Genomic DNA, 26,865 nt, shown 5'->3' on the forward strand with positions numbered 1-26,865 from the left:
ATTCCCATGGTCCCCAGATCACCATGCCAATCCATGTCCCTCTACCCACACCGATATGCCAACCTAGTGCTAACTTATGCCAACCCAATACCACCACCCACCATCCTTTACCCCTACACTCTCTATGCCAACTCATCTAGCATCCTTCGATACTTCTTTGCCAGCTTTGACACTTTGACAACTTTGATAGGTGGACAGTTCTTTAACCGTAAAAAGTGCACTTTTAACAATCTCAGGGGTGCCTTATCTTCCTAAGCCAGCTGCCACTGTGAATTGTATATGTGTGAACCTTGACCCAACTCCACTCCATTCCTACTTCCATGAAGCTGGGAATTGCTGGATTCAGGGTTGGGGCTTTGAAATTTCCATGAATTTCACCATGACAGAAAGGCTTTCCATTGTGACAAAAATCTGGACCATAGTACATAATGTAATAATGCGACGTAACCTCCTCCTGCAACTGCCTGCAATTTTGGCATTCTTGCAACAATGGACCCTTGAGCATCCCTCAATTTCTTTGCCCCACCATTGTTTTCCATACCATCTGGGCCCTAAACTTTAGAATTTCCTCTTTAAACCCTTTTGGCTCTTCAGTTTTCCTTCCTCCATTAAATCTCCTTAAAACCTACTGTTTGATCAAACTTTTGACTCCCTGCCCTAGAATCTCCTTCTATGGCTGGTGTCAATCTTTGATTAAATAAAATAAATAAATAATCTATATTGCCACAAGTAGGCTTACATTAACACAGTGCCTTTCGGGTACACAGAGAGAGAATTCAGAATGCTCAGCTGGTACAGGAATTGAACCCATTGCTGGCCTTGTTCTGCATCACAAACCAGCTGTCTAGCTCACTGAGCTAAAACCTCTTAGAGTGCTTTGAAGCATTTTGCTCTGTTAAAAGTGCAAATTGTTGTGGCAGATGGGGCCTCATTGTGATATCTCACTTTAAATAAGTCACCCCAGGCAATGCAGCAGTCCTTCAGTAATGCTCTGACATCACAACCTCCTGACTCAGAGAGTGCTAATAGCTGAGCCAAGGCTAGCACCCACTGAACGGTACATGTTGTGAACTCATGCTTTCAGTAGAGCTCCACTTGTCTGCACATACCGGGAATTCAGGACTGGAGGGCAAATTAATTTTCTGTCCCAAAATTCCAGATATGTAATGTTGGTATGAGAAGTTCAATACTCTGAGTGCCTTTCGGGAATTAAGGTATGAAGGTAAACAACCTTGACACAGGAACAGAACTACAATAATTGCATCACATGATTTGTTTTCTTCAACACAAAAGAAGCCAACATAGAGCACATCCATAACTGAAGATACTAGCCCTTTTCCCATTGCACTTGCAGTGTAAGTGAATGTTTTCATTTGTCATCAGCTTATATTAAGGGCTGTTTTTGGGACATTAGAATTATTGGTCATATGTTATTAGCTTTCTAGGCGGTATTCAATGATTGTTGATATTTAAAAGACAGCAAACAAATAATGAACCAAAGTGCGAGATATGTGACTAAATTAAAATGCTTTATGCCAAGCTGCTTGCCTCCTTTGTCCTTGGAATTTGCCTCAAATTTCCTGATGATGCGTAGCTTTGAGATTTCGACCGTAACAAATCACTTCACTATCTCACAATGTGGGCAGTATTTTTCCCAGGTTTGACTGCGTAGGTGTTTTGCCAGGCAGCAGTCTAAAAGGCATCCTGCAGGTCTTGTTCTGTGATAAGTAATGTTGAGTAAAAAAATTTAAAGGGGCAGTGCGCTGGATACAAAAGTACCGCACAGCACAATTCCAAAGACAACACTGGTTTGCTGTGCAAAAAAATAACATTCAAACCATTACAGCTGCATGTGAATGGGTACAACTGTGTTTGTAATTGTTTTAGAGAGCACTGGCCTATCAACGTAACCTCTTTTAGACCTACATCCCTATGGTGTCTCTGCACTCCTCCAATTTTGGCCTTCTATACATGGCTTGGCTTTGATCATTTCACTTCAGCAATCTAGTCTCTAGGTTGTGGAATTCCTTTTCTGCGCCTCGTCAACGCACTGCCCCTTTCTCCTCTTTGTTGCTGCTATCTAAAATCTACCTCTTTGACTCAACATTTGGTCACCTGTCATAATACGTCGTCATATAGCTCAGTGACACATTTTCTTTTGACAGTGTTCCTGTGAAGTATTTTGGAATATTTTTCCACATCAAAGGTGCTATACAAATGCAAGTTGCTGAAAGAAATAAGTATACTATAAGTGCAGTGAGATGTGAACTATACCTGACATTCCTTCAAATGGGGGTGATTAGCTGTGCTGAGATAACTTGAAGCTTTCAGAAATAACATGAATTTTTATCATACCAGACTGTTAGCTCTGATGTATCCCACACTCTCCTATTTTTCACCTAAATGCTACCCCTCGGCGAGGTCATCCAAAATCACAACATCGATTTTCACATGTATGTTTACATCACCTGCTTCCACTGCCTCAAACTGTCAGACTGTTTGTCCAACATGCAGTACTGGATGAGCACAAATGTATTCCAACTTAATATAGCCATTGTCTTCAGTCTTCCCAGCAAACTCCGTTCCATGACTACTCCCTCACTCTGAGGCTGAATCATAACTTTGGTGTCATATTCAAGCCCGTGATGAGCTTCCAACCATATATTCACTCTTTGACTAAGACTGTCTATTTCCAATTCCATAACATCGCCCGGCACTGCCCCTGCCTCTGCCTCAGTCTGCTGCTGAAATCCTCATCCATGCCTTTGTTACCTCCAGACTTAATTTGTTCAACACGCTCCTGGCCAGCCTTCCACATTCTACCCTCCATAAATTTGAAGCTATCCAAAACTCTTCTGCCCATATACCAACTTACACCGAGTCCCATTCATCCATCATCCTTGCACTCACTGGCCTACATTGGTTCCAAGCAAGACAACACCTTGATTTTAAAATTCTCACCCTTGTTTTCCCATCCCTCCATGGTCTCACGCCTCCCTACCTCTGTAATCTCCTCCAACCCTAGAACCCTCTAAGATATCTGCATTTTTCTAATTCTGGCCACTTGAACATCCTTAATTTTAATCACTGCACTATTGGTGACTATGCCTTCTGCTACCTCGACCCTAAACTCTCGACCTCCCTCTCTAACCTCTCCATGTGACCCTCTTATCTCCTTCAAAGCATTACTCAAAATCCATCTCTTTGACCAAGTTTTTGGCTATCTGCTATATTATTTCCTCTGTGCCTTTGGTGTCAAATTTTGCTTTGTAACTTTCCTGTGAAATGGCTTGGGTGCTATACAAATGCAAACTGTTGTTGCTGCCGGCTTATCAGAATTTACGTGTTGAGACAACTGTATAATGGAACTGGCTCTTCTTTTTTTCCAGCGACCCCTATCATAATATTGCTGCTTTGGATCCAGACAAGCTCAACGTCTTCCGGACAGTGCGAGAGATAACAGGTAGTGAAAACACAGCAGGCTTCTACCATTGCGTTTAAATAATTAACATCTACTTTGAAAAGCAACTTGTATCACAATGAAACTCCTATTACGTGAAGAAAAAAATGACCTTTTCATTGATGAACTCGATCAGTTCATCTCACCATATCTAACACTCTATTCTTTGCACAGAAATACATTGGATCCTGTGTTTTACCCACGGATACTAACCATTTCCATGATCTTCCTTAGTAGCTGATCTACATCTCTATTGTTCTTTGGGCAAAACATCCCGGGCGGGATTCTCCAATCCCGTGGCAGAGTGTCCACGCCGTCGTAAACACAGTCGCGTTTTACGACGCCCTGAATGGGCCGCTCCCATGTCTAATTCTGGCCCCTACAGACAATTAACACCCATTACCTGTTTCCCTTAACTTTAACAATGTAATTGACGTTAACAAACCATAACAATCTATTGGGATCAGATTAACGAACCTTAACAATATAATTGACAAGATATTAACATTGCGGGGCTGAAAATGAAAACGGAGAATGGACTGGACATGGGTCCCAACATGAGACTGAAGTTCTCCAGCTTTGAACCAAATATCATTACAAATGAAATGTAACTTACATCAAACGCAACAGCCATCTTCCCATTAATTCTGATGAGTTTTATCGATGTGGCATGCTACGGCAGGTGTGGTAGGGCTGGCAGAGTGCCATGGTGGTTGGGTTGGGTGTGGTGGGGGGCGGGGGTGACATTATTTGTCCCACCTAAGTGGACAGTGGTGAAAATGTTTGCGAAGCACTGCTCTGTAGTATGGCATATTCCCTAGATATGGAACGTACTTTGCAGTTCAAGTAGGTGAATTAGTAATCAGAGGACACAGATTAAGTTGATTGCCGAAAGAACCACATGACATGAGAAAACATATTTTTGACATGTTATGATCTGGAAAGCACTGCCTGAAGAGCTGGTGAATGCAATGGTAACTTTCAAAAGGAAAGTTGGTAAATAAACGAAGGAAAAAAAGTATGATTATGAGTAAAATAATTTTTAAAAATTCATTCTTGGGATGTGGGCATTGCTGGGCCAGCATTTGTTGCCCATCCCTAATTGCCCTTCAACTGAGTGCTTGCTAGGCCATTCATTGGGGGGCAGTTAAGAATCAACCACATTGCTTTGTTGGTCTGGAGTTACATGGAGGCCAGACCGGGTAAGGACAGCCGATTTACTTCCCTGAAGGACATTACAAATAACAAATAAAAGTACAGCACAGGAACAGGCCCTTCGGCCCTCCAAGCCCGTGCCGACCATGCTGCCCGACTAAACTACAATCTTCTACACTTCTTGGGTCCGTATCCCTCTATTCCCATCCTATTCATGTATTTGTCAAGATGCCCCTTAAATGTCACTATCGTCCTAGCTTCCACCGCCTCCTCTGGCAGCGAGTTCCAGGCACCCACTACCCTCTGTGTAAAAAACTTGCCTCGTACATCTACTCTAAACCTTGCCCCTCGCACCTTAAACCTATGCCCCCTAATAATTGACCCCTCTACCCTGGGGAAAAGCCTCTGACTATCCACTCTGTTTATGCCCCTCATAATTTTGTAGACCTCTATCAGGTCTCCCCTCAACCTCCGTCGTTCCAGTGAGAACAAACCGAGTTTATTCAACCACTCCTCATGGCTAATGCCATCCACACCAGGCAACATTCTGGTAAATCTCTTCTGCACCCTCTCTAAAGCCTCCACATCCTTCTGGCAGTGTGGCGACCAGAATTGAACACTATACTCCAAGTGTGAACACTATACCCCAAGTGAACCAGATAGGGGGGGGGGGAAATTAGATAGCCAGCAGAGACACAATGGCTAAATGGGCTCCATTTGTGCTTTACCATTCCATGATTCTATGACTCTGTTCACCACCCCTGTAACAACATGAAAACCCATTTTGTTTTGTTTATTTTCTTAGGAAAATGTTTCCATGTATATTGAGCTTACATTCACCATGTAATATGACATACCAGTCAGTTGCACATGGCCGTACAAATGAAATGTAACTTACATCTTCCAGCTCCTGTTGCACTCGCTGATTTTTTTGTTGCAAACATTTATTGAGCTTGCGATCACACTTATCCATTTACTTTCCAGGACCTCAATTGCATATACTGTTCTGTGCTGCTGAATGGCGTGACACTGCAGTGTGACCAATATCCACTGACTTCAAGGATTGCGGTCTTGTGGTGCAGTGGGTAGCATTCCTACCTCTGAGCCAGAAGCTCAGGTTTCGAGTCCTAACCCAGGGGCGCGATTCTCCGACCCCCCACCAGGTCGGAGAATCGCCGGGGGCTGGCGTGAATCCCGCCCCCGCCGGTTGCCGAATTCTCCGGCACCGGATATTCGGCGGGGGCGGGAATCGCGTCGCGACGGTTGGCGGGCCCCCCCCCCCCCAGCGATTCTCCGGCCCGAATGGGCCGAAGTCCCGCCGCTGTCAACCCACGCCAGCCGGCGTGGATTGAACCACCTTTGGGACGGCGGGACACGGCGGCGCGGGCGGGCTCCGGGGTCCTGGGGGGGGGGTGCGGGGCGATCTGGCCCCGGGGGGGTCCCCACGGTGGCCTGGCCCGCGATCGGGGCCCACAGATCCGCGGGCGGGCCTGTGCCGTGGGGGCACTCTTTTCCTTCCGCCTTCGCCACGGTCTCCACCATGGCAGAGGCGGAAGAGACCCCCTCCACTGCGCATGCACGGGGATGCCGTGAGCGGCCGCTGACGCTCCCGCGCATGCGCCGCCCGGCAATGTCATTTCCGCGCCAGCTGGCGGGGCACCAAAGGCCTTTCCCACCAGCTGGCGGGGTGGAAATCAGTCCGGCGCGAGCCTAGCCCCCTCAAGGTTAGGGCTCAGCCGGTCAAGATGCGGAGGATTCCGCTCCTTTGGGGCGGCGCGATGCCAGACTGATTTGCGCCGTTTTTGGCGCCGGTCGGCGGACATCGCGCCGATATCTGAGAATCCCGCCCCAGGTCTTGATAGCCAAGGAAAGGTGCATTCATAACGTGGTCAAACAGGTTGAGTGTCAACCTGCAAAACCCATCCAAACACGCCAATAGCTGGTGGTAAGAGTGGGAGAGACTCCTGGTCAGCCATGCTTGATGTGGAGTGGCACTCTCTATTAGCCCCGGGCGACCTCTTCTGGGAATTACTAACTATGGAAACAGGCTAAAGTCTGCCATAGTCCATCACTAGGAGCAGGAAGAAAATTACAATTCAATGCTTATGCTTTTTTTCAGCTCTGTGACTACATTATAGACAGGATAGCTTTAGCACATAAAGCAGTATTATGTGCAGGAAAAGAGTAGAGGAGTAAAACTTTCATTGGTGTTGTCAGGTCTATTTACCTCCCAGATTGACCTCAATTTCTGTGGAGAAAGAATGGAGCTAACTATTCAAGTCTGGATGACTCTTTGTCAAAGTATTGACAAAGAGTCATCCAGAAACAAAACGTCAGCTCCCTTCTCTCTCCACAGATGCTGTCAGACCTGCTGAGATTGTCCAGTATTTTCTGTTTTTGTTTCAGATTCCAACTTCTGCAGTAATTTGCTTTTATGCACCTGAATATCCCCCGTTCTATTACAGCACAATATTCAATGATCTTGATTTTGGGTTTTTTTTGCACCAGGTTTTTTGAATATTCAGTCATGGCCACGAAATATGACAGATTTCAACGTATTTGCCAACCTGGTGACTATAGGTGGCCGAAGTCTGTACAGGTAAATTGGTTCTTTAATCGTTTTCTCTCTGTGACCTGCGTCTGTAGTTCTGTGAGGGCGATAGGCTCGTGGTTATGGGCCTGAATCAGGAATTCAGAGGCATGTTCAAATCTCATTTTGGCGAATTAAATTCAACAAATCTGGTCATCTGTGAAAGATGACTGTGAAAGCTGCCAGATTGTTATAAAATCCGAAGGACATCTATCATGCCTATCTAAATGTATTCCCAGTTCTGTGCTTTCCAATACACTCAGAGCAACTGGAATGAGTAACAAATGCTGGCTTGCTGATGTTGCACATACCCTGACAAAAATTAAAATAATAATAATCTTTATTAGTGTCACAAGTAGGCTTCCATTAACACTGCAATGAAGTTACTGTGAAAATCCCTTCGCCGCCACACTCCAGGGCCTGTTCGGGTACACTGAGGGAGAATGCCCAATTTACCGAACAGACACATCTTTCGGGACTTGTGGGAGAAACCAGAGCACCCGGAGGAAACCCATGCAGACACGGGGAGAATGTGCAGACTCCACGCAGACAGTGACCCAAGCGGGAATTGAACCTGGGACTCTGCCGCTGTGAAGCAACGGTGCGAACCACTGTGCTACCGTGCTGCCCCCAAAAAGTTCCCTGAGCTACTTTTAAGTAGTGCTAATTTTGGCTAGCTATTTGGTATGTTATCTCCTCCCGTCATGTGGAACAGTCCCAGATCAGATTTGTTACATAATTAGCTGAGATTTGTTAGCTCTGAGACAGAAGGATGGAGGTTCATGTCTCACTGCAGTGGATTGAACACAGGATCTAGGCTGGCATTTCAATGCTGCGCTGGCAGAGGTGTCAACTTTCAAATGAGTTGTTTCAACCAAGGCCCCATCTGACCTCGCAGTCGAACTTAAAAAATCCAATGACACTGGTTGAAAAGCTTTACTCTCCGGTGACCTAGCCAATATTAATCCCTGAACAAGCTTCGCAAAAATGGATCAATTGATCATTATCAGCCTACAGCTGCTCTTGGGACCTTGATGTGGGGAATTTACCTTTCCTGCATTAACAACGATTACACCTAATTGGTTTTAAAGTGCTTTGCAACGTGCGGAGATCACGAAAGGCACTACGTAACAAGATCTTTCTTGAGTGAATGTTTTACGCTTTTCACCCACTGTCAGGATCAGCATTCTTGATTATGATGAAGCGTGGACTTACTTTTTCATTCCTGAACGGAGAAAGGTAAGGTGGCTCTAGGCAGCTCAGGTTACTCCTAAACTCTTCCCTTTTTGTGAGTGATAGAGTAATTTCCAGATAAGCTAAAAAAGCTGAGCTGCCCAAACTTCTTTTTGGACCCCACACTGCATTTGCCAGCAAAACTAAAGAGCTGGTCATTGACTTCAGGAAGCAAAGTACTGTACACACCCCTGTCAGCATCAACGAGGCCGAGGTGGAGATGGTTAGCAGTTTCAAATTCCTAGGGGTGCACATCTCCAAAAATCTGCCCTGGTCCACCCACGTCGATGCTACCACCAAGAAAGCACAACAGCGCCTATACTTCCTCAGGAAACTAAGGAAATTCGGCATGTCCACATTGACTCTTACCAACTTTTACAGATGCACCATAGAAAGCAACCTATCAGGCTGCATCACAGCCTGTTATGGCAACTGCTCGGCCCAGGACCGCAAGAAACTTCAGAGAGTCGTGAACACCGCCTAGTCCATCACACGCACCTGCCTCCCATCCATTGACTCCATCTACACCTCCCACTGCCTGGGGAAAGCGGGCAGCATAATCAAAGATCCCTCCCACCCGGCTTACTCACGCTTCCAACTTCTTCCATCGGGCAGGAGATACAGAAGTCTGAGAACACACACGAACAGACTCAAAAACAGCTTCTTCCCCACTGTCACCAGACTCCTAAATGACCCTCTTATGGACTGACCTCATTAACACTACACCCTGTATGCTTCATCCGATGCCATTGCTTATGTAGTTACATTGTATATGTTGTGTTGCTCTATTATGTATTTTCTTTTATTCCCTTTTCTTCTCATGTACTTAATGATCTGTTGAGCTGCTCGCAGAAAAATACTTTTCACTGTACCTCGGTACACGTGACAATAAACAAATCCAATCCAATCCAACCTTCTGTTGCATGCGATATTCTCCCAGTGACACTGCTGTGGACATTCCTCTGCTCATTATCGTCAGTACTTTTAGTTCTGATGAATCTTTGGGGCTGATGCCAGTGAGCTGATTCCTGCCGGGACAGCTGTTGCCCTGGGCCACCATGGGTATGTTATTATTGTAACATTCAGCATTTGTTTCAGCCTTAAGGGCCTCAGTGCAACACCATGGGATGGGAAGAGTAAAAGCAGAGGAAATAAATCCGGGGTTTGTTTGGTTAGGTAACGCCATGCTTAGTTTTCAAAGCCCAATAGAACGGAGAAGGAAAGAAAGACATGGGCTGGGGATGGGGGAGATGATGATGAGCTCCATTGTTTTAATGATCTGCAAAAGATGGAGTTAGAATGGTGTGATGGCCCTTTACCTAATCAAAGTGGGGGGAGCAAGTGCCTGTTGGTTGCATTTGAAAATGAAATGAAATGAAATGAAAATCGCTTCTTGTCACAAGTAGGCTTCAATGAAGTTACTGTGAAAAGCCCCTAGTCGCCACATTCCGGCGCCTGTTCGGGGAGGCTGGTACGGGAATTGAACCGTGCTGCTGGCCTGCCTTGGTCTGCTTTAAAAGCCAGCGATTTAGCCCAGTGTGCTTTTGTTGCATTGTAGGAGAAATAACTTTGAAAACTAGGGAGATTAACCATAGAATTGTCACAATAATATAGAGGGCAACTAACTAGGAACCTAAAGCTTAATGTATCTTTTGAAATTAAAAGTCTTCTGTTCATGCAAACATGGTGTCAATTTTTCCATTAGAAATTCCTATATGTGCACTTATAATAGAAACTGTGCAAACTTGCTATGCGATAATTAAACTATCCCACCAGCAGAGGCACTAATTTCTTGTGTGCAATGTGACAAGGGGTCAAGTGGATACACATTGTAAGTCTTTGGGTCCTCCAGGACAAATTAGAGAACTAGATAAAGATGCCCCAGGCTCACTCGCTTACAGCCAGTGAGAAGGCTGAAGACTGGCTGTTTTCTGATTGAAAGGATGATATTCTAATCCACCACCTCCACAGCCGCTGAAAATATTGAAATTACACTATTCCATATTCGTCTTTGAATGCTCCAAGCATTTGTGATTAATAGATTACAATCTCCATTGAAGCATTGGAACTGGAAATCGCAAAGAAGCCCATTATGTATTTGCCAGGTAAAATCCTACAAGTGTGATTCCAGGGCAACACTCATCATTTGAGGAAGGGAAGGAAATAAATGACAGGCTTTCCATATGTTACATTTTATATTCAGCCTCCCTTAACAGAAGGGTACCTGTAAGCCATCAGGGTGAGGTGAAGTCATAAACAAACCTTTAGCTCCAAGGAATCACTTGACAATCATGTTCTAAAGCTTCCATGTCATCCAGCCAGTTGCTTTGAGCAGCTAATTACAAGTTAGTAAACTGGCCAGCAGAATGAGATCATTACATTGCCCCAACACGCTTGCACCCTGTAGACCTCCGTCTGATGTCAAACTGACATGTTGCCTTTTGGAAATGCCCTGAGCTGTAGCACGCTGTTAAAATAATGATGCAGACAACAACTGTCGAGATGGGCTGGGATTGCTGCAAGCATTCACACAATATGTATTTTCTTTCACAATTCAGTTAATTACAGTACTTGCTTTAATTGTAGGGTTTTTTTTTTAGCATTTCTCAAAGGAATACAAACGAGATCACACCATGTACATCCAGCTTTGCATCTCAATTATTCACCATGAGCTTGCAGATCCTGTGGTTACAGACAATCAATGTCATAGGCACTGGTAGGAGTGAAATGCTTTCTCTTGACAGTGACTTCCTACTAGAACCAAATCCTTTCACACAAAAGAACAGACAAAAGAGTATGCTACCAATACAAAGCTACATTAGGCAGCAGCTCCCAAAGCTGCACGTTCCACTCCAAATCACACATCATTTCGACTTGGAACTATATTGCTGCTCCTTCATTGTCATTGAGTCAAAATCCTGGAAACCCTACCTGGCAGCACTGTGGGATGATGTCCACCACATGGGTTACAGTGGTTCAAGAAAAAGGTCCACCACTAGCTTCTCCCGAGTATAAGAATAAGCAATAAATACTGGCCTTTCCAGTGATGTGCGCATACTAACGATAAACAAAAAGGGAATGGTGCAATGGGTTGGTAACCAGTCACTTCTGGAATCTGGATTCAAAATAGTCCTCAGATGTAAGGATCTTATGTAGAATCAGTTAGGTGTTTGATTGTATATTTGGGGAATGAGGAGAGGTGGAAGAGGGGACGGTTTTATCCAGTTCCGAGTGGGCAAAACTGTCTCTAACTCACTCCATATTGGAAACCTCCCTCAAGCTGGCATGATCAAACAACTCACTGGTATGACTGGGGCTGCATTTCCGAGACTGGAGTTGAGAGTCTTCGGGGCAGAGTTGGGGGGAGCTTGACGTCAACACTGGCGGTTCAAAATGTGTAGCGTTGCATTAAATATTTTCATGTTGCAACATAACACGTTTACAGCAAATTAAACAGTGGTAGGATTACTCGAGTGCAAACAGAGGCTATCGGGATTTCTGAAGGCATGCAACTGGTGTGGGATCTCACACTGGTGACACCTTCTGGGGAATCACTACTTTTGATGGACACCGCCTTCATCTGAGGTTCCCCCAGACACAATTTGCGAAATGATGCGGTGCATGCCCTGAAATGTGTGACAGTCATGTGTTCTAATCCACAAAGTGTGTGTTCTTTTCCCCTTGCACAGTGGGATCTCGCTGCTGATTCTGAAGCAACAATGGATAACGTCCCTACACTTCCAGTCCCTGGTGGAAATCAGTGCAGGCAATGTGTACGTTTCCGACAACCCCAACCTGTGCTATTACCACACAGTCAACTGGACGGTGCTCTTCAGAACCACTTTTCAGAAACCAGTCATAAAAAACAACCGAAATTCACAGAACTGCAGTAAGTATCATCAGTCAGGGTAAAGACATTCGTTCTGGGCAGCAGCAGTTTCAACAGAACCCACTGGTTGGTACATTTACAGGGTTGTGGGAAACATTACTTAATAGAGTCATGGTCATAGCGGTCGACAGCACAGAAAAGGCCTTTTGGCCCATCGCGTTTGCGCCGGTCAAAAACAACCACCTAACTATTCTAATCCCATTTTGCAGCACTTAACCCATAGCCCTGTGTGCCTTGGCATTGCAAGTGCACATCTCAATACCTCCACCAACCTTTCAGGCAGTGAGTTCCAGACTCCTACCACTTGCTGGATGAAAACATTTTTCCTCCCATCCCCTCTAAACATCCTGCCCTTACCTTAAATCTATGCCCCCTAGTAATTGATCCCTCCACCAAGGGAAAAAGTTTCTCCCTGTCTACTCTATCTGTGCCCCTCATAATTTTATACATCTCAATTATGTCCCCCCTCAGCCTCCTCTGCCCCAAGGAAAACAACCCCAGTCTATCCAATCTCTCTTCACAGCTAAAGTGCTTCCCAGGGTCCTGCCTTCATCATATATTCCCTTGCCTAGTTTATCCTGCCCAAGTGCATTATCTCACACTTACTCAGATTAAATCCCATTTGCCACTGATCAGCTCATCTGACCAGCCTGTCTATATCCTCCTGTAATTGAAAGCTATTCTCCTCACTATTTACCACTCAACCAATTTTTGTATCATCCACAATCGTACTTATCAATCCTCCTACATTTATATCTAAATCATTTATAGAAACTGCAAACAGCAAGGGCCCCAATACTGATCCCTGCAGGACACCACTAGACAGTCAGAAAAACCCCCTCAACCATCACACATTCTGCCACTCAGCCAATTCTGGATCCAATTCGCTAAATTTCCTTGGATCCCATGGGTGCTTACCTTCGCTATCAGTCTCCCATGTGGAACCTTATTAAAAGCCTGGCTGAAGTCCAAGTAGACTACATCAACCCAATCCAAATCCAATTCACCATCTCAAACAATGATGCATCAGAGTACAGGAGGGAGATAGAGAACCTAGTGGCATGGTGTAACAACAACAATCTCTCCTTCAATGTCAGCAAAATTAAGGAGCTGGTCATTGTCTTCAGGAAGCAAAGTATTGTACACATCCCTGTCTGCAACAATGATGTTGAGGTGGGGATGGTTGACAGCTTCAAATTCCTAGGTGTGCACACTACCAACAATCTGTCCTGGTCCACCCACGTCAACACTACCATCAAGAAAGCACAAGAGCGCCTATACTTCCTCAGGAATTGAAGGAAATTTGGCATGTCCACATTCAATCTTACAAATTTTTACAGATGCATCATAGAAAGCATCCTATCTGGCTGCATCACAGCCTAGTACAACAACTGCTGGCCCAAGATCGTAAGAAACTACAGAGAGTTGTGAACACAGCCCAGTCCACCACACAAACCCGCTTCCCATCCATTGACTCTGTCTACACTTCCCGCTGCCTGGGGAAAGTGGGCAGCATAATCAAAGACCCCTCCCACCTGGCTTACTCACACTTCCAACTTCTTCCATCGGGCAGGAGATACAGAAGTCTGAGAACACGCACGAACATACTCAAAAACAGCTTCTTCCCCGCTGTCACCAGACTCCAGAATGGTCCTCTTATGGACTGAACTGATCTCTTCACGTATCTTCTCTACTGAGAAGCACTGCATTCCGTAAGCTGACCCGATGTCTGTGTTTATGTATTTACATTGTGCATTTATTGTATGTCCTATGTTTTTTATGTATGGAATGATCTGCCTGGACCGTACGCAGAACAATACTTTTCACTGTACATCGGTACACGTGATAATAAATCAAATCAAATCAAATGCATTTCCCTCATCTACACACCTGGTCACCTCTTCAAAAAATTCAATCATGTTGGACAGATGTGACCTCCCCTTAACAAAACCATATTTTACATTAAATTTTACTTATTGCAAAGAAATATCGGGTGGGATGTAACATTGATGTTCCATCAATCCAATCCTGTGGGATTTCTGGGGGGGGGGGGGGGGTGGAGTTAAGTGAAAATTAATCTCTATGTTTCTCTCCACCTTGTTAAACATCAATTCTTTTAAATATCTTTTTATGGGTTAAATAAATGGAGGGATGTGCCTTATGAACAACTGCAATTTACAGGAGTTCTTTTGAAAAGATGCAAGGAACGAGAAGAGGAGCACAATTTCCATTTCCAGGATGCATAGAATGGCACAGTATAGAGGGTGGGATAAACACAAAAAGGGCGGAGTCTTCTGAGGACTGGCAATCACTGTTGGATTTCCATTCTGCTCCTATGTTTTTTCACAGTGCCGAAGCTCTGCATTTCTCACCAGGACTTCTGAACCAGGTGGTAGATGGTAGGGTAGGAGAGTGGTAAGTGGAAGAGCAGATAGGGACAGGCACTAATGACAGCGGCTGTGAGAAGGTCCTCATTGAGTACTTTTATGAGCCTCTGTGGTTTGACTGTTGCAGTTTGCCTGCTTTTATCCCTTTGTACTTAGTTGTTTACATTGAATTTCACATTGACTTTTATAAGCCTCTAGATTGACAGCTGAAGGTTATCTCAAAGGAGGCGTGAGCTTTGTTTGTTTTTATAGCATTTCCTGGTCCATTTACTTTACTTTGAAGTGCTTCCTCTCATGAGCAGGTGTCCTGTCTGGCTGAATTTTTTCCATAGTGTATATTTTTCTACTCTGAAGTGCTTTTGTGAAAGAGCATTTGCTCTGAATGATTTTTGTTGATAGTGGGTTTGGTTAAAGTCTGAAGTGCTTCCAAGAAAGAGCAGGTGGTCTGCCTGACAGCAATCTTTTTAGACTGGATCTTTTAAAATCTCTGACGCCTGTACAGAATGCCTGCATTGGAGATGCTTTTCCACCATAGAAAGAGCTGGCATCACTCAGACATTGAAGTACAAGAGTTCCTCAATGAGGACCCCTCACAGCCACTTTTGAATTCTCTGGATGGACGGGATGACACACCAAGGGGCTTGGAGGCCTTTGTAACCCCGGATGGTCAAGGAGATGGCTGGACAGTGCACTGGCACATTGGCACTGCCAAGGGGCGGGACCTGAAGTGGTGCCTGAAAGGGGGGCATAGCGGGGTGTTGCTAACTTTGGGAGGAGGGTGTGGGGCTGATGACAGTGACAATTGGGGGAAGTGGGGTTCTTTGCAGGCGAGAAGGGGGGGATCTTTATCGGCAAGAAACGGGGGTGGGGTGGGGGGAGGGGGGGGTTGCTGGAAGGTTATTCTGTGACCGACAGAATGCAATGTGGACCACACCGGACCACCCTGCGGGAATCGCACCTCATTTCCCACCGGAGAACACACTTCAAAATTATTTGGGAGAATTGCGTCCCTTGTCTCTGAACCTGAAGTTCTGGGTTCACGTCCTACTCCAGGACTTGATGGCCGCGGAAGGAGCGTTCATAATGCAGCCAAACAAGTCGATTATCAACCTGTAAATCCTCCCAATATGCCTAAGACAGACAGCAAAAGCTGGAGTCTCCTGGTCAGCCATATGCTTGATGCATAATGGCAGCACTCAAGCAATAGCCTTTGGTAGCAGGCAAGTGACTGTTCCAGGACAACATAGCAATAGAAATAGAGATAAACACATGCTCGGTTTGCCTTGTGAGTCGCTAGGAGGTGGAGAATGAATACGATGGGGGTGATTCTCCGCTATGGAGGCCAAGTGTTCGCGCCGTCGTGAACGCCGTCGCGTTTCACGACGGCGCGAACAGGGCCCGGGCACGACCTATTCTGGCCCCCACAGGAGGCCAGCACGACGCGGTTCACGCTGCTCCAGCCTCCTTATGCGGCGTCAAATGGGCGCCGCGCCAACCCGCGCATGCGCAGTTGGGCCAGCTCAATCCTACGCATGCGCAGTTGGGCTACACCATTCTGCGCATGCGCGGGGAACTTATTATGCGCGCCGGCCCCGACCCAACATGGAGTCGGTGTTCAGGGGCCGGCCGCACCGGAAAGTAGGCCCGGGGTGGGGGGAGAGGACAGCCCACCGATCGGTGGGGCCCGATCGTGGGCCAGACACCATCGGAGGCCCCCCTGGTGAACGGGCCCCCCTCCCCCCCAACTCCACCCCACAGGCCGCCCCCGAGCGTTCCCGCATAGTTCCGGCCAGCAGAGACCAGGGGCGTATCGGGGCGGCCGCTTGGCCCATCCGGGCCGGAGAATCGGCGGTCCCGCCGATTCCAGCGGCCCGCGGCCAGGGCCGCACCAAACGCGGCGGCACAAATGGCGGCAATTCTCTGCACCTCGGAGAATCGCGCGTCGGGGCATCATGGCGCGGTTGCGGCGATTCCCTGGCCCAGCGCGAGGCTCGGAGAATCGCCCCCGATATAAGGCTTTGTGAAGCGATCAGAATTCAAGCTGCAATGGATTAGCAGTAGGTACAAGGGCTGGTTTAGCACACTGGGCTAAATTGCTGGCTCTGAAAGCAGACCAAGGCAGGCCAGCAGCACGGTTCAATTCCCGTAACAGCCTCCCCGAACAGGTGCCGGAATGTGGTGACTAGGGGCTTTTCACAGTAACTTCATTTGAAGCCTACTTGTGACAACAAGTGATTTTCATTTTTTTTTTCATCTCTGCTGAAATTGAATAGAAAAGTGAAAGTGATGAGCAAAATTATTTTTTAATTGCATACACAGAAGATATACAGAACAGAAACAGACCATTCAGCACAACTAATCCTCCAGGAGTCTCTTCCTATTCTATTAGTCTGATTTAAGCAATTCATTCTGTGCCTTTTTCTCTCTTGCATGCATCGAGTATCTTTTTGAAAGCATCTAAGCTGTTTGCTGTGGTAGTGAGTTCTTCATTGCAACAAACCGGAGTAAAGACTCCATATTCCCAGTTGGATTTATCAGTGAACGGTCTTGTATTTATGGTGCCCAGGTTTGGATTCTCCCACAAGTGGAATCATTCCCCATAGCTACCCTGTCCAACCCTTCATTATTTCCAAGGTGTCTGCCAGGCCCTCTCAAAATCTTCTTAAAGAAAAGCATTCCAACCTGTTCAGTCTTTCTCAATCTCTGTAATCTTTCTGCCCTTGTAAATACCTTTTGCACCACTCAAATGCTTCTGTCCTTTTCACTGTATGACGATATGAATTCTGCACAGAACTCCAAGTGTAACTTGAGTTTGACATAGCTTTTACGAGTTTGATATAGCTCTTCTAGCATTTCTACAGTGCAGGTAATGTTTCTGGTTTCCTATCAAAGTCCCTCACATTAATCTATGTAAAATTTAATTTGCTGCTTAACTGCCCCAGTTAACTTAACCTTCAATTAACCCCCTCAACAAAACTGAGATTGGGGGGAATGGGGTTTCGGGGGGAGCTGTGTAATGTTACCGTGGCAAAGGAAAGATGGTTGTGGGGGTACATGTCGCTGAGGCTTGTGATGTCCATCTTAAGCCTGGTTTATGACGAGTGGCTGACAAAGATCCCTGAAGAAGCTGCGAACCACAAGTTACCTTTGCATTTGAAATCAATCTCACTTTCCTTGTTTTCATTATTATGTGGTTTAAAAAGAGAATGTATAATGAGGAACAATGGAACAAGAATCCATTTCTGCTCATAGTCCTGGCCATAACTTACCACATCGCCGGTTGAATAGGCTATTAGGTCAGCCACTCATGAATATAAGTTGTATCCCATGGTTTCTCACACTTTGCCTTCCCTATCATCTCCAACCCCCTGACATTTCTCACAGTCAACACTCCACACCTTCTGTTTATTTATATTTTGAATGAGAGGTCTGTCTTTTTATAATAGGCCCCAGGCAGTGTGTGCAATACTCTGTTTAATGATGAAGACTGATTATAAAATTGACTGTCGTGGATGCTGGTAACTGGGCTGATTTGTTGACTGAGAATCTTGTTTCCTTCTCAGCTTCGGATAGGATGATGTGTGACCCTCTGTGCTCTGATGATGGTTGTTGGGGTGCAGGCCCAAACCAATGCTTGTCGTGCAGATTCTTCCATCGGGGCAGGACTTGCATTGAATCCTGTAACTTGTATGAGGGGTAAGTAAGGAAAAAATAAGAAAGAACTTGCATTTCAGTGGCACAACCCAACAACAACTTGCATTTGTTTATTTTTTTTTAAATTTAGAGTACCCAATTTTTTTCCAATTAAGGGGCAATTTAGTGTGGCCACCCACCTACCCTGCACATCTTTGGCTTGTGGGGGTGAGACCCAGGCAGGCACGTGGAGAATGTGCAATACAACATGCATTTATATAAGTAGTTTTCATATAATAAAATGTACCAAGATGCTTCACTGGAGCATTATGAATCCAATTTTGGCACCAAGCCACAGAAGGAGATAAGGTCAGATTCAATTAAATTTAATTCCATTCAAATGTTATTGTCCAATCGGAAATTCATTGCAGCCATATTGCTTGTTCATTTAAAGAAATCACAATTAAATGCATAATTATTAATGAAAATAAATAAATTACACCAGAAACATGATCAACAAGATAGATTTTAACAAGTGTCTTAGAGGGGGAAAGTTTTTTTAATTCATTCATGGGATGTGGGAGTCACTGGCAAGAACATCATCCCTAATTACCCTGGAGCAGGTGATGGTGAGCTGTCTTCTTGAACCGCTGCAGTCCATGTGGTGTAGGTACACCCACACTTCTGTTAGGGAGGAAATTCCACGATTTTGACCCAGTGACACTGAAGGAACAGCGATATAGTTCCAAGTCGGGATTGTGACGTGGAGGCGAACTTGTAGGCGATGTTGTTCCCTTGCATCAACTGCCTTTTTTCATCTAGGTGGTAGAGATTACAGGTTGGAAGGTATCATCAAAGGAGTCTTGGTGAGTTGCTGCAGTGCATCTTGTAGATGGCACACACTGCTGCCACTGTTCATCAGTGGTGGAGGGACTGAATGTTGAAGGCGATGGATGGGGTGCCAATCATGTGGACTGTTTTGCCTTGGTAGAGAGGCAAAGAGGTTTAGGGAGATAATTCAGAGCTTAGGACCTAGACAGTTGAAGGTACATTCACCAGAAAGCAATTAAACTTAGGAATGCACAAGAGGCCAAAATTAGATTAGTCTTGGAGCATTGTAGAACTGGAGGAGATTACCATAGAAGCCATGGAGGGATGTGAAAACAAGGATGGACATTTTTTATTGTGGTGTAGTTTAACTGGATGTCAGAGTAGGGTCAGCAAGCAAGACAGCATTTGGTTTGATTTTGGGGAAGGGCAGTAGAGTTTTCGATGATCTCAAGACTTCAGTGTGTAGAATTTGGGAGAGCAGTCATGAGTGCATTATAATAGTCACGTCTGCAGATAACAAAGACATGGGGCGAAATTCTCCCCCAACGGCGGGATGCCCGCCGACTGGCGCCAAAGCCGGCGCAAATCAGACGGGCATCGCGCCGGCAAAAAGGTGCGGAAGTCTCCGCATCTTTGGCGGCCTAGCCCCAACATTGAGGGGCTAGGCCGACGCCGGAGGGATTTCCGCCCCGCCAGCTGGCGGAAATGGCGTTTGTTGCCCCGCCAGCTGGCGCGGAAATGCGGCGCATGCGCGGGAGCGTCAGCGGCCGCTGTCAGTTTCCCCGCGCATGCGCGGGAGCGTCAGCGGCCGCTGAAAGTTTCCCGCGCATGCGCAGTGGGGAGAGTCTCTTCCGCCTCCGCCATGGTGGAGGCCGTGGCGGTGGCGGAAGGGAAAGAGTGCCCCCACGGCACAGGCCCGCCCGCGGATCGGTGGGCCCCGATCGCGGGCCAGGCCACCGTGGGGGCACCCCCCGGAGTCAGATCGCCCCGCGCCCCCCCCCAGGACCCCGGAGCCCGCCCACGCTGCCTGGTCCCGCCGGTAAATACCAGGTTTGATTTACGTCGGCGGGACAGGCAATTCCTGGGCGGGACTTCGGCCCATCCGGGCCGGAGAATCCAGCGGGGGGTCCCGCCAACCGGCGCGGCTGGATTCCCGCCCCCGCCCAATCTCCGGGAGCGGAGACTTCGGCGGGGGCGGGGGCGGGATTCACGGCGCCAACGGCCATTCTCCGACCCGGCGGGGGGTCGGAGAATGACGCCCCTGGATGATGATTTCAGCAGCAGGAGAGCTGAGGCAGTGGCAGGGATGTTGTGTAGATTCCTTGTTGAACCTGCTATGACCAGATAGCTCCCGGACACTGCTAAATCCTACAGGGATTTTCTCCTCCTGAGACTTTCACATAGAATCCCTACAGTGCAGAAGGAGGCCATTTGGCCCATCGAGCCTGCACTGACCCTCCAAAAGAGCACTCTGCCCAGGCCCACTTCCCCGTCCACCCCACCATATCCCCGGAACTCAACCTGTACATCCCTGGACACTAAGGGGAAGCACTTCTTCACTCAAAGGGTGGTTGAGGTTTATTTAACTCCTCCTCTGCTATTTCCTGGCTATTTGATAGAAGACAGACAGTTGAGATAAGAGGGGCATGTTCAGAATGGTAACCTGTAACTAGTGGAGTGCCACAGGGGTCAGTGCTGAGACCACAATTATTTACAATGACTTGAATGAGGGAAGTGAATGTATTACTGTCAAGTTTGCGAATGACAAAAAAATAGGTGGGAAGGCGTGTAGTGCGGGTGACACGGAGTCTACAGAGGGATGTAGACAGGTTAGGTGAGTGGGCAAAAACTTGGCAGATGGATATAGCAAGGGAAAATGTGAAATTATGCATTTTGGTAGGAAGAATAAAGGAGCTCAATATTATTTAGTTGGAGAAAGACTGCAGCACAGAGAGATTTGGGGATTCTTGGCATAAATCACAAAAAGCTAGCATATAAATTCAGTAGATAATTGGAAAGGCAAATTAAATAGTGGCCCTTTTATCAAAGAGAATGGAGTATAAATGTTAGGAAATTGCTGGAGTCGATGATCAGGGATGGGGTAACTTAACACTTTGAAAACTTTTGGTTGATCAGGGATTTGTGAAGGAAAGGTCATGCCTGACTAATCTTATTGAATTGTTTGAAGAGGTGACTAGGGTAGTGGGCATGGGAATGTATATGGATGACATTTATATGTACTTCCAGAAGGCATTTGATAAAGTTCCACACAAGAGACTGTTAACTAAGGTGGAAGCCCACGAGTTGAGGGCAAATTATTGACATGGTTAGGAAATTGGTGAGTGGCAGGTGACAGAGAGTGGGGATAATGGATAATTACTCTAATTGGCAGGAGGTAACTTGGGGCCTCAATTATTCACACTATTCATTACTAACTTGGAGGATGGCATAGAAAGTCATATATACAAATTTGCTGATGATACAAAGTTAGGTGGCATTGTAGACAATCTAGATGGTAGCATAACACTGCAAGGAGACATTGACAGACTAGGTGAATGGGCAAAATTGTGGCAGTTGGAATTCAACGTAACTAAGTGTGAGGTAATTCATTTTGGACCAAAAAAGGATACAGCACAGGACTTTCTAAATGAAAAGAGGTTAGGTACCGTGGACGTCCAAAAAGACTTGGGGAGTTCAGGTGCATAGGTCCTTAAAATGCCAGGAACAATTGCAGAAATAATCAAAAAGGCTAATGGTGTGCTAGCCATTATATCAAAAGGATTGGAGTAGAAAAACACATGGCTTATACTGCAGCTTTACAAAACCCTGGTTAGATCCCACTTGGAATACTGTGAGCAGTTCTGGACACCACACTTCAGGAAGGATATTTTGGCCTTGGAGGGGGTGCAACATAGGTTTCTAAAAATGATACCTGGACTACAGGGGTTGAGTTAGGAGGAGAGGTAACTCAAATTTAAGACCTGTTTTTGCTAGAATGAGAAGGTTAAGAAGTGATCTGATCGAGGTATTCAAGATATTAACAGGGAAAGACAGGGTAGATAAAGATAAACTATTTCCATTGGTTGGAGATTCTGAAACTAGGGGGGCGTAGTGCAAAAGTTAGGGACAGACATTCAGGAGAGATGTTAGGAAGCACTTGGTAGGATGGTAGGAGTTTGAAACTCTCTCCCACAAACAGCAGTTGAAATCAGTCTGAAATAGATAGATTTTTGTTTATCAAAAGTATTAAGGGATATGGTCCAAAGGATATGGAGTTAGGTCACGGATGAGCCATGATCTCATTGAATGGAGTGACAGCCTCGAGGGGCTAAATGGTTTACTCCTGTTCCTATGTTCGTATAAAAATAGGGTGCTAAAACTATACAAGGACCAGTTGGACTACACCTGGATTACTGTGAACAGTTTCTCCCCCCCCCCCCTTATCTAAGGAACGATATAGTGGCATTGGAGGCAGTCCAAAGAAGGTTCACTGTGTTGATCCTGGTTATGGAGGGATATTCGTATGAGGAGAGGTTGAGTACATTGCTCCTGTACTCATTGGAGTTTAGAAGAATGAGAGGTGACCTTATTGAGACACATAGGATTCTCAGGGGACTTGAAGGGTAGGTGTTGAGAAGTTTGTTTCTTCTTGTAGTTGAGACCAGAGGGCATAATATCAGACCAAGGGGTCACTCATTTAAGACAGAGATGAGGAGGAGTTTCTCTCTGAGGGTAGTGAATCTGTGGAATTCTTTACCTCAGTGAATCTGTGGAATTCTTTACCTCAGATGGCTCTAGCGGCCAGGTCATTAAGTATGTTCAAGGCTGAGACAGATTTTTCATCAGTAAGGGCATCAAGGGTTATGGGGATAAGGCGGGAAAGTGGAGTTGAGGATTATATCAGACAGTTGTGATCTCATTGAATGGCGGAGCAGACGTGATGGGCCAAATGGCCTACTTCTGCTCCTATGTCTTCTGGTCTTACAGGTTGTGGGCCTCTAGTTGTACAACAAGTATTGCCTTACATAAAAGACTTCAGTCCTGTCCTACACGCCTTTTTCCTTCGCCATTTCCGGCACTGATCTCATCCCTTAATCCAGGTTTCTCATGAAAAAAACTTTTTTTTTCCATTTTACTATTTCACTCCCAATCTCTTTCTAAAAAAAAACAAAGTTAGTGGCAAAATAATTGTCTTTCAAATTATTTTTGCCTAAATGAGGCTGGTACAATTTGCTATAATGTCACATCTTTGATTCTAATTAAAGTCTGAATGGATTGTTTACAATTAAGAACCCCTAATTGTGCAAGGAAAATGATGGAATTAATTTAAGGAGAGAGGTGAATTTAGAAGTATGCATTTCCCTTGATAGGAGTAAAATTTAACAATTATTATTTATCATGAAAAACAGCTGTGAATTCAAACAATGTACATTGTCTTTAATTAAAGCAGCTTTATTACAATGTAACACTTTCTTATTAAATATCGCTTGGCTCTGCATAAAAATCCTCTAATTTAATTTGTTTAGAAGATTTTGTTGGATACATTGGGAACTGGTGAAATCCGACTACACATTTCCAGCTGTTTATCCGATTACTTTTTCATTAAAATTCAAACTCCCAGTGAAACTGTGTCCACTGGAATCACTTTATTACATCCCTAATAATTGCTGAAACTAGACGATCGGCACTCTGTAACCAAGAGGGGCACATCTCGGAGATGAATGGAGCAATTGGCTCGCTCCTCATATTACTGGTCACAACAGATCATTCATCTGTTTGGAGATGGCCATGGAAGACTTTGAAATTAAAAGGATCTGCTGAAGGTATCTAATTCCAGGTTAAAGTGCACCTTGTTTCTGTAAGAAAAAGACCTATCACCTAGTAAAACGAGGGTGACTACAGATTGTCCCAACAAGCACTGACCACCATTTGGGCCTCGATTTTCAACTTGGGTTGGCCTGGATAATTTCGGGGACCCAACCCGGTACCACATTTGGCCGGTGCAGACTCAGTGGGCTGAATGGCCTCCTTCTGCAGTGTAAATTCTATGATTCAACTGTTCTCTGGGGAAGAGAGTTCTAAAGATTCTCGGCCCTCTGAGCGAAACAAATTGCTCTACGGCTTAAATAGGAGGCCCCTTATTTTTTAAATTTAAATTTCACCAGCAGCCGCTGTGAGATTTGAACCTGTGACCCCAAAGCATTAGCTTGAGCCTCTAGCTTCTTAATCCAATGATATTACCACTCTGCCACCATTTCCCCTTCCCTGGAGGCAGGAGCTGTCCATAGAACGCGAGTGCCAAAGGCAGATGGCAGCCATAATGGAGCCTGTTGTTGTCTTGCAGAAAAGAGGAAGCAGCACCTCAGAAGGCAGGTAGCCTCAACCCAGAAATGGCCATAAGCAGCCAAGTGAAAGGAAATGGGCTTGATCTAGTGTTAGATGTCCCAGGTCCCAACATGTCTCAGCTTTAAAAATAAAGACATTCAACCTCTGCCTGCATTGAACTCAACTACTGGGGACCAACATGTACCAGAGTATTTGGAGTAGATAATTTATCAATTGAAATTTGCCAGCTCTCCCCATTCATGGCCTGTTGAGCAGTTTCTCAAGGAGCTTAACAGGCCATTAATTGGAGGCAGGTAGGCTCCTGTTTCTCTCTCCCCACACCCCCCCCTGAAAATTGTGCTGAATTTTGGAGGTGTTGCTCTCTTTGGTTGGCTCTGAATATGGTGGTCAATATGGTCGCCTTCCTTAATCCTAATTATGTTTGCTTTGGAGTCGCCAGGTATCTCTCGATACCGCCACAAGGTTCAAACCCGAATACTGATCAAAAAGCCAATACACCAGTTAGTTAGTTCAAAGTCAATACTATTTATTTACACACACAGTAATATCTACTCATGCACAAAGTACTACAAACTAAACTATCTCTAATGCTAATGCCTATGCTTAGCTTCGGGTGCCCACTCAGTCAGAGAAACAATGGCCGTTGTTCAGATCTGAGGTTGTTGAGTTCGAAGTGGTACAGGAGAGCAGCTAAGGTCGTCCGTCTGGTAGCGAGCGTTGACCTTGGACTTACTTGCTTCTGGTGCAGCTGGTGGATGGGTCTCTCCGCTTTGAAAGCCAAATCCAAGAGAGCGATTCTCTCGTGGGAGTTCCTTCTTATACCCAGAGGGGTTTCACGCGCTTTTGGGCGGGCCTTGAACTTGGCCCCAATTAATTGGGCCGTATCTCGATCACTCGTATTGATCTTGACCAATAAAGCGGTGGGTGCCCTGATGGCTTGGGGGTCCTATGTGGCCGTTGGCCTTGATTTGCTTACGCTTTCGGTTTGGTGAACTGGCTCCGCGATGTCTGGAGCTAGATCGGTTGCTTGAGTGTCTTTCCTTTGTTCCCGGAGATGGGCCATCAATATGTTAATTGCCCTACAGTTTCAGTCCCGTCTGGGAGCTGTTTCTTCAATATGCATACAGGCTCAGTGCCTGCTTGCTTTCTTAACATTGTCCATAGTTCCCCTCATTCATTGCGGGCATCCATTTTGTATTCTGGAAGTGGCCATCCCAGATGGCTACAGAGGCAACAGGATGCAGTGTGGGAATGTGATTTTCAAATTGTGCTAGCAGCTGCTCCTGTCACCACCGGCAATCGAAAATCCAGCCCATGGTCCCTAAGTACTGGCTATGTATTTAGTGAGGGAGTTATTTTCAGGCAGAGTAACCACTGCCTCAGTGGTAATGTCCTTGCTTCTGAGGCAGAGGCGTAGGGCTTAGGCCCCATTCCAGAGACCGAGTAGAGATCGGAATGCCATCTCTGAATTCTGGGTTGACATCTAGTGGTCTATGCTGCTTGCCCTTTTCCATTGTTAAGGTATCTGGGATCTTTAGACTTGGTTGCTTCCCCCTAGAAGGGAAGTTACTTGAGATCATAGAATGACACAACACAGGAGGAGGCCATTCCACCCATATTCCTATGTCAGCTCTTATAGAATCCCTACAGTGCAGAAGGAGGCCATTTGGCCAATTGAGTCGGCACTGACTCTATAAAAGAGCACCCTACCTAGGTCCACTCCCCGCCCTATCCACATAATCTCACCTAACGTGCACATCGTTGGACATTAAGGGGCTATTTTTAGCATGGCCTATCCACCTAACCTTTAGGTTGTGGGAGGAAACTGGGGCACCAGGAGGAAACCCACACAGACAATGGGAGAACGTGCTGTAGTGCGCAATGACTTACGAGAGAGACGAGAAGTGATGAAGTCGATTCAGGCTTTATTAAGCGAGACTTGTCCCCAGCAGTTCAGCAACAGAATGAAGCGGCGGGGAGAAGCTCGGGTTCTTATACTCCGCCTTCAGGGTGGAGCCAGGAGTCAGCAGCCAACCAGGACCCAGGATCTGTCAGCCAATAGCATCACGGCTTCACAGTCCCACATGACCCCTAATACATACCACCACATTCACCCCTTGTTAAAAAGGAACCCGGCGGGGTGGTGGTTCGCATGGTGGTAGGGGTTTACAAGGCTGTCCCTGGAAGGAAAATTTCGGACATGTTACTACAGTTTTAGCCCTACACTGGGCTATGTACAAGTTTGTGAAAACTATTTACAATATTAGCAAGAAGATTTTTTTTTTGTTACAATACAACAACATTCTTGGTGTCACGCGGATGCCACGAGTTGAGCGGGCAG

General features: G+C 45.8%; 1 protein-coding gene across 4 annotated transcripts in view; it reads left to right on the forward strand.

Moving 5' to 3' along the window:
• Positions 1 to 26,865, forward strand: part of LOC140395504 (receptor tyrosine-protein kinase erbB-4-like) — a 1,530,197-nt gene that overhangs the window by 1,018,385 nt on the left and 484,947 nt on the right. For all 4 annotated transcript variants that reach the window (XM_072483352.1, XM_072483369.1, XM_072483378.1 and 1 more), the window contains exons 10-13: positions 3,390 to 3,463; positions 7,124 to 7,214; positions 12,128 to 12,327; positions 18,278 to 18,410. In XM_072483352.1, coding sequence (XP_072339453.1) covers positions 3,390 to 3,463; positions 7,124 to 7,214; positions 12,128 to 12,327; positions 18,278 to 18,410 — 498 coding nt within the window. The remainder of the gene's footprint in view (positions 1 to 3,389; positions 3,464 to 7,123; positions 7,215 to 12,127; positions 12,328 to 18,277; positions 18,411 to 26,865) is intronic.

Source organism: Scyliorhinus torazame, chromosome 2 (genome assembly GCF_047496885.1).
Source record: "Scyliorhinus torazame isolate Kashiwa2021f chromosome 2, sScyTor2.1, whole genome shotgun sequence".
In the NCBI taxonomy this organism is placed as follows: Eukaryota; Metazoa; Chordata; class Chondrichthyes; order Carcharhiniformes; family Scyliorhinidae; genus Scyliorhinus; species Scyliorhinus torazame.